This window comes from Galeopterus variegatus, unplaced genomic scaffold (assembly GCF_000696425.1).
Source record: "Galeopterus variegatus unplaced genomic scaffold, G_variegatus-3.0.2 Scaffold188, whole genome shotgun sequence".
In the NCBI taxonomy this organism is placed as follows: domain Eukaryota; kingdom Metazoa; phylum Chordata; class Mammalia; order Dermoptera; family Cynocephalidae; genus Galeopterus; species Galeopterus variegatus.
In genome coordinates this window covers 407967-421379 of record NW_007726299.1, presented here as the reverse complement: position 1 = coordinate 421379, position 13413 = coordinate 407967, and the positions used below count along the sequence as shown (strand labels likewise).

Here is a 13413-nt window from a genome sequence, read left to right as displayed (position 1 = left end):
CGCCCCCCCCCCCCCCCCCCCAGCTCGAGAGAGCCTGGAAACAAAAAGGAATGATGGTTTTTCCTTCCTCTTTTTCTCTTCCTGACTTTCTTCACTTTGCTTGCTGTACATAGCATGCCTTTCCCTTCCACTGGATGCCTCTTCCCTTGTTCATTCCTTTTAGCATTCCTTCTGCATTTTTTTTTTTTTTTAAAGATGACCGGTAAGGGGATCTTAACCCTTGACTTGGTGTTGTCAGCACCACGCCCAGCCAGTGAGCGAACCGGCCATCCCTATGTGGGATCCGAACCCGGGGCCTTGGTGTTATCAGCACCGCACTCTCCCGAGTGAGGCACTGGGCCGGCCCTCCTTCTGCATTTTTTGAACACCATTTGCCAACCCCCCAACCTCCCCCCTCAGTGCTAAGCTTTTTAAAGCAGAGAGAATTGAATAAATGCAGTTCTTGCCTTCACATAACTCAATTTTCAGTTGTAGGTACGGTCACAGATACGTTTAATGCCACGAGTTAAGTGCTATTGTAGTTGCGATTAAAAATGCTTTGTTTGGTTAGACTGCGGTTTGTAACACCTGCGTCAAGGGTTCTGATCCCCGTACTGGCCAGTCACGAAAAAGAAAAAAGAGAAAAGAAAAAAAAAGTTCTTTCCGAGCATGGAGAAGAGATGATCATCCCTCTCTTGCATTTTGAAGAACATGTCCTGTTGCTTTTCGTCACTTCACTGAGTGCTTCTTCCTGCAGGTATACCGTTCTTCTTACCTGCCTGTCATTTGCCTTGTTTGGTGTTTCCCAGATGCCTCAAACACAACACTTCCCCAGCTGAACTCAACTTGTGTTCTCCCCTCTCCTCTTGAGCTTGTGAAATGCCCCTGCCAGTCTCCTAGTCGCTTATGTCAGAAAGCTGGGACTTTTCTCTTACTTATGACTCTCCCGTCTTCAGCACTCACAACCAGTCCGTCTCCAGTTTTAACGGACTTTGCTTGTTACCTAGTTCCCCAGGGAACCCTTTTGTGCCCAGTGACACTGCCCTAGACCTGGTCTTGGAATTTTCTCATGGCTTTCTAAGTGTACTTCCTGCCTTTGTTTATTTCACTGGTAACATACTATTATTTGAATACCTTTACTTTATGTCAATGTATTTGAAGTAAAAACTAAGATAGTAAAGAATTTTTCTTTCTTTCTTTTTTTAAAGATGACCAGTAAGGGGATCTTAACCCTTGACTTGGTGTTGTCAGCACCACACTCTCCCAAGTGAGCCAATTGGCCATCCCTATATAGGGATCCGAACCCGTGCCCCTGGTGTGATCAGCAGCACATCCTCCCAAGTGAGCCACGGGCTGGCCCTAGGACTGAAATTTACAGAAGGTTATTTGTTGAAAGCGTAGTTGCATTGTCACATTATAAAACATATTATATTATGTCAAAATTGAATATCCCATTGTTGTACATTGGTTTTGAGTAATTAATATTATGATACCTAGAGCTTATGGCTTTATAATATTTAAATTTATAAAAACTTGGGAAAGAATAGTAAAGTTTAATAAAATGTTTATGTGGAAGGTTCTCACCTTAATTCATTGGTGGATGGTTTTACTGAATATGTGCTAGAACAAAATCCCAACATGAGTTATTTTTATATGGGAATGCTTGTCTTTTTACATATTGATCTGTAATGCTTTAAATGTAAACAATAAGATGAATACTCAAAACTCAGGCTCTAACCAGAAGCATCTTTATTTTGCACCTCTGCTTGCTGGGAGCAGTCTTTTCCCTGTTCATGCATGAAGACTCTGGCCATCTGTTTCTTTTCTTCTTTGACTCATTGTTTATTTGGGAGTGTGTTTGTTTGTTTGTTTGTTACATTTTGTTTTTTGTTTTTTTGTTTTTGGTGGCTGGCCGGTACAGGGATCTGAACACACACCTTTGGTGTTATAACACCACTCTCCAACCCTCCAACCAACTGAGCTAACAGGCCAGCATAGGAGTGCATTGTTTAAGTAACAGGCCAACATAGGAGTGCATTGTTTAATTTCCATATACTTGGGATTCCCCAAATTTCCTTTTATTGTTGATTTCTACTATCATTCCACTGTGGTCAGAGAACATATCCTACCTGATTTCAATCTTTGTCAATTTGTCAAGGCTAACAGGCCAGCATAGGAGTGCATTGTTTAATTTCCATATACTTGGGATTCCCCAAATTTCCTTTTATTGTTGATTTCTACTGTCATTCCACTGTGGTCAGAGAACATATCCTACCTGATTTCAATCTTTGTCAATTTGTCAAGGCTTGTCTTGCGGCCTCACATGTGCTCTATCCTGGAGAACATTCCATGTGCCCTTGAGAAGAATGTGTGTTCTGCCCTTGTTGGATGGACTGTTCTCTAGATGTTTATTAGCCAATATCTTCTCAGCTCAGGCTCAGGTAAAACAATTTTACAGTCACTATAATTCACAGCCATAGTCTCAGTAGAAACTAGAATGCCTAGTACCCAGAACCAATGTAAACACTAGACTGTCCTCGTACTCAACACACTCCCACCCTCACTGCAGCCCACCTTCGTGACTGCTTGCGCTGCTCAGAAAACCTCCTTCCTCACCTGGTTATCTCAGTTATCCTTCAGACCTCATGCTGACCAGAGCCTCCTCAGGAAAGCTTTCCTCCTCTGCCCCTCTCCACAACAAGCCAAGTTCCTATCAGTGATTCTTACAGCACTTTCCAGTCATTTTCTCATTTTTTTATTTGCTTAATGGCTATCTTTCCCCTACGTGTGTAAATTTCAATGGGCAAGGAGATGGATTTTCACTCTCGTTATTGTGTTTCCTTATTCCACACATAGCAGGTACTCATAAAATGTTGTGGAAGGAATGCATGAATGAACAAATGAATGATAGAAGGAAAGAAGGATCTGAAGGACAAAAAACAGTGCAAGGTCTGAGTGTTTTAGTTGTAAAACATCACCACTAGATGGCAGCAATGACCAGCACCAAGGTAGTTGAAACCTCTGAGGAAAACACCTGAGTTTAAGACGGTTTGGATTTGCAGGGCTCCTCAAGGGTCCTACCCTTCCCCACAGGACCCTTCTTCATTCATTTCCATTAGCCATCCTGACTGACATGAGTAATCCAGGTGTGTGCGTGTTTTGGGCAGCAAGTAATGGAAACCCCAGCAAATGGCAGCTAACAATGGTGGAGAGGTATATTTTTCTTACAAAAAAAAAAGGCCCAGGGCTGATGTAGCTGCCTGGGGATATCCTCAGGAAACCAGGCTCCTTCTCATGATGGAATGGTTAAATGAACCTAATTAATATATCTATCACCTCACCTCTTCATCTGGTCACTTTTGTTCCTAATTTTGTGTTTGTAATTTTGTGTCCTTTTTCTTAAACAGGGCCATAAAAATTTAAGTTCCAGGCTCCACAGAAGCTGAATATGCCCCTGGCTGTTCTGGAAATGCCTTGGGTGTGCAGGAGAAGGGCCTGAGAGGTCAGTGACTTCCTCTCCATCAGCTCCAGGGTCCTCGCCAGCAGTGTGTTGAGGTTCATGTGGGACACAGGCCGCTGGTGGAGTTCGCCCCTTCTCTTGGCCGTAAGTGACCCTGCACGCTTATCCACTACATTTGAAACAAGCAATGGCTGCTTTATTTTCTGAAATTCAACTTAATTTCTGACCTCAACGTTGTTTTCCTCCCAGCTGATAGAAAGTTGGCCTCATTTCTGGGGCTCTCCCCACTGAGGGTTGGGCCATGGTTTTGAGACTCCTGATACCTGGGATTTTGCCATGCTTTCAAGATTATGATGATGCCAAAGAATAGGGGAAGGAGGGTCTGGTCAGCTGTGAAGACCATTGTCTGCATCTCCATGGCCTCTTGGAGTTCCCCACCACACTTGGGTCAGGGGACTTTTCAGGGAGTCTCCCTGTATTCCCATCTGCCCAGATAAGCCCAAGCTATTCTGGGATGTGGGACCTACTTCCCTCTTTACTCAGGGCCTATAGACCTTTCCTCTCTCATTTTCTCCATCCCAAATCTCAAATCCCCATCCCAAGCAGAATTTCCCTTGATTTTGTCCCTAGGCTTCTTGCCAAGATTTTTAGTTTGGACCCAGGATTCCAACCTGATCCCAAAGATTAGGCTTCTGGGGAAAAAATTCAGAAAGATGAGCAGGATATTTCTGCTGTCCCCTGCAACATATCTCCTGGGTGACAGATCACATATGTGAATGGGGACAAAGGGAAAAGGACTGGGAAAAGCAAAACCATGTAAATTAATACTTCAGAATATAGTCTGAAGTATACATTTATTCTGAGTATGTTTTTCAGGCTCTGCTCTGTGAAAACCGTACACACTATTCTATGTAATCTACATGACAGCCCTGTGAGTTGATTTTTATACCCACTCACTTGATGATAAACTGAGGCCTAGAGAGACTAGGTGGCTTGTGCATGATCACACAGCTCATGGATGGTTTTGAACCCAGCCTTGGCAAACCTCGCGTGGCTGTGGTTGTGTATTGTGTTGTCGGTACAGGTTGTGGGGCCTGTTGCTGTGCATCTAGGGCCAGTCTGGTGTAGGGAAAGATAGAGCTGGGATTGTGGATGTACCAACTGTGCCCATTAATAGCTGTGTGACCCTAGGCACCTCACTTAAGTTATCTGCACTTAAATTATCTGTAAATTAACGATGTAGAGCTAGATTCTCTGGGCCCCAGTTTCCTCACAAGAAAATTGTTAAATTAATAATGCAGAGCTGGATGGCTTCAAGTGCTCTTTCTAGTCCGGAGGTTTTGTGTGTCCAACCATCTTTTAAATCCCAGTCACCAAAGCAATTTCTCTCAAAGTGATCCTGGGCCGACCTGTGGCTCACTCGGTAGAGTGCGGTGCTGATAACACCAAGGCCACGGGTTCGGATCCCATATAGGGATGGCCGGTTTGCTCACTGGCTGAGCGTGGTGCTGACAACACCAAGTCGAGGGTTAAGATCCCCTTACCGGTCATCTTTTTAAAAAAAAAAAAAAAAAAAAAAATTTCTGGCTTCATTACTTTCTCTTGTGTTACCTAGGGCAAGTCATTTAAGCTCTCTGTGCTTTGGTTTCATCTTTACATTGGTGATAATAATCGCATCTATCTTATAGGGTTGTTGGACAGTTACAGAAGATAACGTATAAGAAGTCTTCACATACATCCTGGCACATAGTGAATGATTAAAATTATGTGGCCATTATTGCTTTATCATCAGCAGCAGCAGCAGCTCAAAACAAAATGGTTAAGATTTTTTGCATTAAGTTTCATCAAAGATATTGGTGAATAGTTTCCTTATTTTGTGATGTCTGTGTGGCTTTGATATCAGAACAATACTGGCTTCATAAACTGAGTTTGGAAGTGTTCCCTCCTCTTCAATTTTTTGGAAGTTTGAAAAGGAGTGTTGTTAATTCTTCTTTAAATATTTGGTAGAATTCACCAATGAAGCCCTCTAGTTCTGGGCATTTCGTTGTTGTTTTGGGGAGATTTTTGATTACTGATTCAATCTCCATGTTAGTTATAGGTCTGCTCAGACTTTCTATTTCTTCCAGATGCAGTCTTGGTAGGTTTATGTTTCTAGGAATTTATTCATTTCTTCTAGGTTATCTAGTTATTGGCATATCATTGTTCATAGTAGTCTCTTAAGATCCTTTTTATTTCTGTGAAATTAGTTGTAATGTTTCTACTTTTATTTCTGATTTTACTTATTTGAGCCCTCTCTCTCTCCCTCTCTCTCTTTTTTTAACTTATCTAGGTATGTGTTTATTGATATTGTTCATCTGTTCCAAAAAACCAACTCTTAATTTCATTGCTTTTTTTTCTATTGACTTTCTATTTTGTTTATTTCTGTCTTTGCTCTAGTCTGCTATTTCCTTCCTTCTGCTGATTTTGGGCTTAGTTTGTTCTTCTTTTTCTAGTTCCTTAAGGTGTGAAGTTAAGTTGTTTATTTGAGATCTTTCTTATTTTGTTTTGTTTTTGACACTTGGCTGTTATAGGGATCCAAACCCATGACCTTGATGTTATAAGTCTGTGCTGTAAGCAACTCAGCTAACCAGCCATCCTTTCTTCTTTTTTAATGTAGACATTTGTCACTGTGAACTTCTTTCTTAGTACTGCTTTTGCTGCATCCCACAAGTTTGGTATGTTGTATTTTCATTTTTGTTTGTCTGGAGACACTTTCTAATTTCCTTTTTGATTTCTTCTTTGACCCAATGGTTGCCCACCTTTTCAAGAACAAGTTGTAGGAGTCGCCCTTACATCTCTTCTTTCCCAATCCTCTCAACCTGTCCGTCAGCACATTCCATTGGTTCTAGGTCCAAAACACATCTTGAATGTGTTTATGATGCTCCACCTCCATTGTCCTCACCCTAGGTTGGTCACCATTATCTCCTGCCCAGATTACTCTCACCTTAAACTACAACTCCCATTTGTACCTAGAATTCACAGAGAATGAGAGCCAGAGCTCTCTTTCTAAAATCTAAATCTAATTATGTCTTCCTCCCTCCCCCCAATTTAAAACCCTCCAATGTCTTCCTATGGCTCTTAGGACAAAGTCTAAACTCCCACATGCTCCACAAAGCCCAGCACGATCTATTCCCTGCCCAGCCCCACAGAAACATCTCACACTGGTCGGTCTCCCCCTTGCTCACTCTCTTCTAGCCACATCGGCCCCCAGTTTGCTCTTGGAGTGGTCCAGGGCCTCTGCAGCATTTATCTTCCCTCCTCTCTTGGGGATGTTCTTCCTCACATCTTCACATGGCTCCCTTCTCATTTTTGAGTCTCAGTTCAAATGTCACTGCTTCTTTCTGGGTTGCTTTTTCTCAGCACCCTGCTTATTGTCTTAGTGTATTCATATCACCTTCTATCTTCTTCATTTGCTCATTCCTCTATATTACATATTTCCGTTTCCTTCCAGCAGGTCAGTGACTTTGCCTGTCTCATTCGTCACTGTATCTCCCAGTGCTCAGCACTGTGACCAGTCCATACTAAATATCCAATAAATGCCTCTTGAATGAATGAAAACATGAGTATAGAAAGACATGAATGGGGGCCGGCCTGTGGCTCACTCGGCAGAGTGCGGTGCTGATAACACCAAGGCCACGGGTTCGGATCCTATATAGGGATGGCCGGTTCGCTCACTGGGTGAGCGTGGTGTGGACAACACCAAGTCAAGGGTTAAGATCCCCTTACCAGTCATCTTTAAAAAAAAAAAAAAAAAAGAAAGACATGAATGAATGGTATTTATTCCTGCTAATCTCCCATTATGCTAGATCCAGCCCTGTACATAAATCTCCTGATCCCTTCTATACCCATTCCACTACAATTCTGGTGTATGTTGAGATAGGGTGTCCCGATGAGAGACTCAACCCATGAGAAGGGGTTGTGAACCTGAAAGCACCAGAGATTTATCTTATAATTCTTGCTAACAAGTCTCTTGAGGTCAGACAGGAGGGGCGTTGGCAACGCTGGGACAGCTGGTTCTACTCTACAGCCCTTTTCAGAGGAATGAGTCCTGGGGAACAGGAAGAGAGCCATCAGCCTCTACAGATAAATCCACCACAAGTTCATGGTGGGGTGGTTGAGGGGCTGCAGCATCTTTTACCTGCACCTGGAGGAGAACATCTTGGTGTTTTGAGGGTGCTGTTCTCTTGGGCCAGCCTGGGGAAATCAGTGGAAGGTGGAAGGCTGTCTCAGGACAGGGCGGCTGCCTACAGAGGGACTTCGTTTGGTGGCTCAGAAGTTCTCATGTAAAGGTTTTCCATCTGCTTCTCCTGTTAGAGGATAAGAAGGAGGCACAAAGTGACTTAGCTAGACTCCTGCAGGTCAAGAAAAGGTCCACAGGCCCCTTGTTTTACTATCAAATGAATGTTAAACATGATTCCCCTTATTACCAAACCAATACTCTTTTTCACAGGGGGATACATTAACCAAACCTTAAATCCTCCACCCTTCATGATAGCTTAAACAATTAATGAAACAATGAATGTTCAACAAAGAACCAAATGTAAACAGTTTATTTTAATCAAAATCCCCCAGGGCCCTCTCTCAGATGCTTTCTACTTAACATATGCAAAGTAATACACAGTTGCTAACCCTTAATAAACAACTTAGGCAAACTGATGACCCTAAAGGCCATGCTAACCAGCTAGACTTTCCCCTAGTCTCTCCCTGGGAAGAGAGGAACCGTGTGTGCTGGGCGCCACTGCAGCAAGCTCTAACCAGATAGGTCACAGCCATTTACTTACATAGAACAGGCAGAAAGCTTAGCAGTTCCTGAATTTTACCTTATTTTCCTGTTCTTATTTTTTGTTTTCGTTATTGCGCTTGGCATTTCCAGGATGCTTCAACCATAATTGACATTGGTTACATAATCACATCCAAAATTTTGTAGTTCCTCTTCATTTATTATACGTGCCTCCTACAACTTGTATGTTTTTATGTATCCTTTGAAGTTCCCTTGGCAAATAAAATTAAGTTACAATTCGTATAAATCGTTAAACATATATCAGGGGAAAGAGTACTCTTGAGGCATTCTTAAGAATGTTCTACAAACAAATATAGTGGGTCGGATAGTGTCCCCCCCCCCATTCTTGTCCATCTGGAATCTCAGAATGTGACCTTATTTGGAAATAAGGTCTTTGCTGAGGTAATTGGTTCAGATGAGGTCATATTGGATTAGGGTGGGCACTAAATTCGAAGACTGGTATTCTTATGAGAAGAGGACACATAAAGATACACACAGAGTGAAGAAGGCTATGTGACAATGGAGGCAGAGATTGGAATGATGCAGATGCAAACCGAGGAAACCTATGGATTGCTGCAGCCACCAGAAGCTGGGAAGAAACAAGGAAGATTTCATCCCCGGAGCCTTTGGAGGGAGCACGGCCCTGCCAAGACCTTGATTTTGGACTTCTAACCTCCAGAACCATGAGAAAATAAATTTCTGTTGTTTTAAGCCACTCAGTTTGCGGCAATTGTTGCAGCAGCCTCTGGAAACTAATGCATACCATCTTCTATAGAGTAAAAGCTATCTTCACATTGCTCATTCATTCATGTGTTCATTTATTCAGCTGTCATTTTTGTGTGCCTATGTGTGGGGCACTGAATGAGGCCTGGAGAGCACATGGATTACAGTTACAGTTTTTGTCCTCAGTGTCCTTAGCAGACACACATTAGTGTCATGACTTCACAGTGTGTGACCTGTGTGGTTGCACATGACCTGGGGCTTAGGAAGTCCCCGTGCTTGGTTTTAATGTTCTGCTGTTGTTGTCTTGAAAGTCTTGATTTTTGAACAAGGCACTAGTCATTTATATTCCCACTGGGCCCCACAAATTATGTGGTTGGTCCTCACTAGAATGATTACAGAATCACTATATTGGAGAGCCCACAACCTGAGGGGATGTTTCACTAAGGCAATGAGGCAGCATAAATTTCTTAAAGAAGTTTGTTCATAGGCAAGGTTTATTTGCCAGATGGTCATTCAGACAGAGGACATGACTGTGCATAAGCATGGACGGGGGTGGGGGGTGATGAGAGGATATGTGTGATTGGATAACTAAGTGGAGTTTGGTAGTGCTAGCACCTCAGGTACCCCTAGGGGGTGCTCAGGGAGAATTGACAGACAGACGTGAGTTTGATTCAGAAAAGCTTTCTGACAATGCAGGAGGCCTTCAACTTAGTCCAGAAGGTGATGGGGAGACATGGGTGCCATTGGTCACAGGTGACAAGGTCAGATCCCCCACTCAGTTCCTCCAGATTTCCAGTCGAGCCACCCTGTGCTCAGAGACCCAGGCCACACAGACCAGGTCACCCACCTGCACACTGGGAAAGGATTTAGAGGAAACAGGAAACATTGAGCCTCTTCTAGCATTCATAGCTTTTTTCATTAGAACTAATAAATTATATGAATAGCTCTATCATCACCTTGATTTTAGATTTCCAACCTCAAGAGCTGTAAGAGAATAAATTCATGTTGTTTTAAGCCACCAAGTTTGTGGCAATTTTTATAGCAACAATAAGAAACTAATACAGATCTTCAACAAATATTTGAACTTGTTCTTTTTAAAGTTCTATTTTTGTGTATGCTTAGAATGAGCATAATATAGTAATACAATAATGTGTGTGTATGTAGTCTTTTTGTTTGTTTTGTTTTGGTGGCTGGCAGGTATGGGGATCTGAACCCTTGACCATGGTGTTATAACACTGCACTCTAAGCAACTGAGTATACGGTTTAAAAATTGGTGAATATACATATATTTCAATCCTCATGATGGATGTGTGCATGTTCAAAAATTTTTAGACTTCTGAGATAAAGAGTAACAGAAGTCCAGATATAATAGTCTTAATAACTCAATGTAATTATTAATATAATTATATAAATTAATTGTAATAAATAAAAATTCTAGGTGTGACTCTACAGATACTCAGTAATCACAAAAGAAAGAGAATATTGTTGTCAAGCATCTGGCAGTATTTTCTGTACACTTGATGATTGCCTTACCGTAGCTTAGAAAAGTAAAAATTTAAAAATACAAAAATCTCTGTCCTAGTCTGTTCAGTTGTCTAACAGGTTGTAGGGCGTGCACCTAGACCTATAATCCTTTCATGCTTTCATTGCACACATTTCCATTAAAAATCTATTTTAATTTACACCCAAAGATATTATAGTTATTCTGAAATATTGTTAATACCAAACGCATTGTACCAGGGATTACTAAACAGAGTTAAGAATTAGGTTTTTTTTTCCTGGCAAAGTTTATCATATTTTCATCCAAGTTCATTGCCTTGTGTATGTTAAGGAAAATATTGTGAAAACAGTCATATGCATAGAAATTATTCTGTAACTTTAAAATCATTTTATTTGGTTTTTTATTTATATTTTTTGGTGACTTGCCAGTATGTGGATCTGAACCCATGACCTTGGTGTTATAACACTGTGCTCCAACCAACTGAGCCAGAACCTTTTTTTTTTTTTTTGTAAAATAGTTTTAGACTTAAAAAGAAAGTAGACAATATTTATCCAGACTAGAAGTAAAAGATAGTACTAAAAATAAGCATAAATAAATTTATAATGTTTAGTGTAAGAAAGTCACTGTTATAAGTACCCTATATATCTATAACTCATTTAACCATAGCAACAACCCTGGAAAAAGTTACCCCCATTATTCCCATTTCATAGATGAGAAAATGAAAGCTCTGGAAAGTTAAAGGATTTGCCCCAGATCACCGCTGGGATGAGACAGAGCTAGAATTGCACCCTGGTAGCCTGGCTCTGTAGCTTATGCTCTTAACCATTGCACTATGCTGCATAGCAAATTAACAGAAATGAATGATGGTGTAATCTACTATTTGAGTTTTGGATTGTACCTCAAAATATGTCCAGTTTAGAGATTATCTCCATTTGTGGTCTTACATTCAGTAAATGCACACACATATTTATATAATAAACAAATATAGATAAACAGGCTGTCTGTGGCCTGTTAGCAGATGAGATCATTATTTAGGATTCCTATCTTTCAAACTAGTTTGAGTCTAAATTTCTCCTGCAAAAATCAATAAAACCAGTGTTATATAATAGTAAGTTTTGTACGATTAGAGATTTGGGCTTGTTTTTCACTGTTTTCATCATTAACTGTCATTTGTATTTAAAGCACACAGTGGATTCCCACAGTAACATTTTATCTGTACAGATTCACTTAAAAACTGGCTTCAGGAAATAAATGAATGAAAAGAAGTGGACAGATACTTCCTACTAAATTATTTTTTACATTGATTTCTTGGATTCAGAGACCCTCCAAGGGTCATAAATGGCCCAGGGGAAAGAAAGTCAGAAAAATAGATGAGCTGTATGGAAAGTCATCCTTATTTTTGTGTGCCAATTTCAGGGAAAATATAAGGAGCTTAGAGTGGTCATATTAGGGGGTGAAGTTCCTGACCAAGGTTCTAACACTGACTACATTACAGAAATGACCATCAACACCAAATATGAGTATAATCAGAGTAAACTTCCTAATATGCATGTCTGATCAATTCATGTTCCTGCCAAACATCCTTCAGTGACTGCCCATTATTTATAGAATAAAGTTAAAATTCTTTGGCATTGTGTTAGAGGCTTTTTGTGCTGTCTCTCTTATCTCATATCTAGCCCCTCTCCAAAAGCACCCTGTGCTTCAGCCATGGGAAACGACCTCTGCACCATGTCACGCCCATTCCTGCCTCCACATCACGCACCTGCTGCTGCCTCTGTCCAGGCAGCACACACACTTCTTTTTGCCACCCTTTAAAATTTGGCTCCAATGCCAGCACCTCCACTCAGATGTCTTCCTGGGCTGCCTCCTCTTCTCCCTGATTTTAGCTCAAGTTCAGAGCTTGCTCCTTTATAGGCCCACGATATGAGTACAGCTTGTCCGTAACTCCCTTATAATACTACGCTACTATAAATATTTGTTTACAGGTCTGTCTTTCCATCAGACTGAACTGCTTGCAGAGCCATGACTTCTTTCTTTTCCTCTGAAACCCCTGCCCTTGACAGATAGGAGCAGTCTGAATCTGCTATTTTGTCAGTTCTTCTCAGCTCCTTTCTAGCTCTGAAAGTCTGGATTCTGTATTTAAGCATTCATGTCACTGAAGACCAGGGACAACTACTACTGGTATTACACTGCATGGATGATTTAAGAGATTTCCAAAATTAATTTCTGTCTACACCTAAGAGTTAGGAGCACACTTAATTGCCTGACTCCTGCAAAAGACAGAACCCCATTGTGATTATTTTACATCTGTTATATACACTTTAGAAAACTTTTCAGTGTTAAAACAATGCTATGTCTTAGTAAAGTCCAATTTTAAATTCATTAGGGGAGCTGGCTATTTTATAAAGAAAATGAACACTAGCATAAATGTATCTTTTGTGAAAAACAGACTGTTATATGTCGGATTTGTTTTAATAAGGGATCTGTTATGGTTAAAAGATGGAACTGGGGTTAATGTTTGTAAATAAGATAATCTCAAGAAGAAACAAACTAGAATCTTTTTACACTGATGTTGACAGTTAACACCATTTATGTATTTAAACCAAGGTGGCATCCATTTATTTGATTTAGTATTGCCTCTTAGGAAGAGAATTGCTTGAGCCAAATGTATGTGAATCAAATATCAAACATTTCTTGATATGGGTCACCCAAGTCAATATTTTATAGAGCAACAATTCTTGGGAAGAAAGCACTCTTATTTCAGTTATTCAACAGGATTTCATAATGAAGCTAAACCAGGAATGAAGTGACTGAATCTGCTGAAAGTGGTTTCTAGTTTGAATCAGCTCTCTTTTCTCTGTGATGGCCCGTGGCTCACTCGGGAGAGTGCGGTGCTGATAACACCAAGGCCACGGGTTCGGATCCCATATA

At 40.9% G+C, this 13413-nt stretch overlaps 1 protein-coding gene across 1 annotated transcript in view; it reads left to right on the top strand.

The window, feature by feature from the left end:
• The first annotated feature begins 9553 nt into the window (after positions 1 to 9553).
• TMEM65 (transmembrane protein 65) overlaps positions 9554 to 13413 on the top strand; it is a 114114-nt gene continuing 110254 nt past the window's right edge. The window contains exons 1-2 of the mRNA XM_008564623.1: positions 9554 to 9742; positions 11899 to 12033. Coding sequence (XP_008562845.1) covers positions 9554 to 9742; positions 11899 to 12033 — 324 coding nt within the window. The remainder of the gene's footprint in view (positions 9743 to 11898; positions 12034 to 13413) is intronic.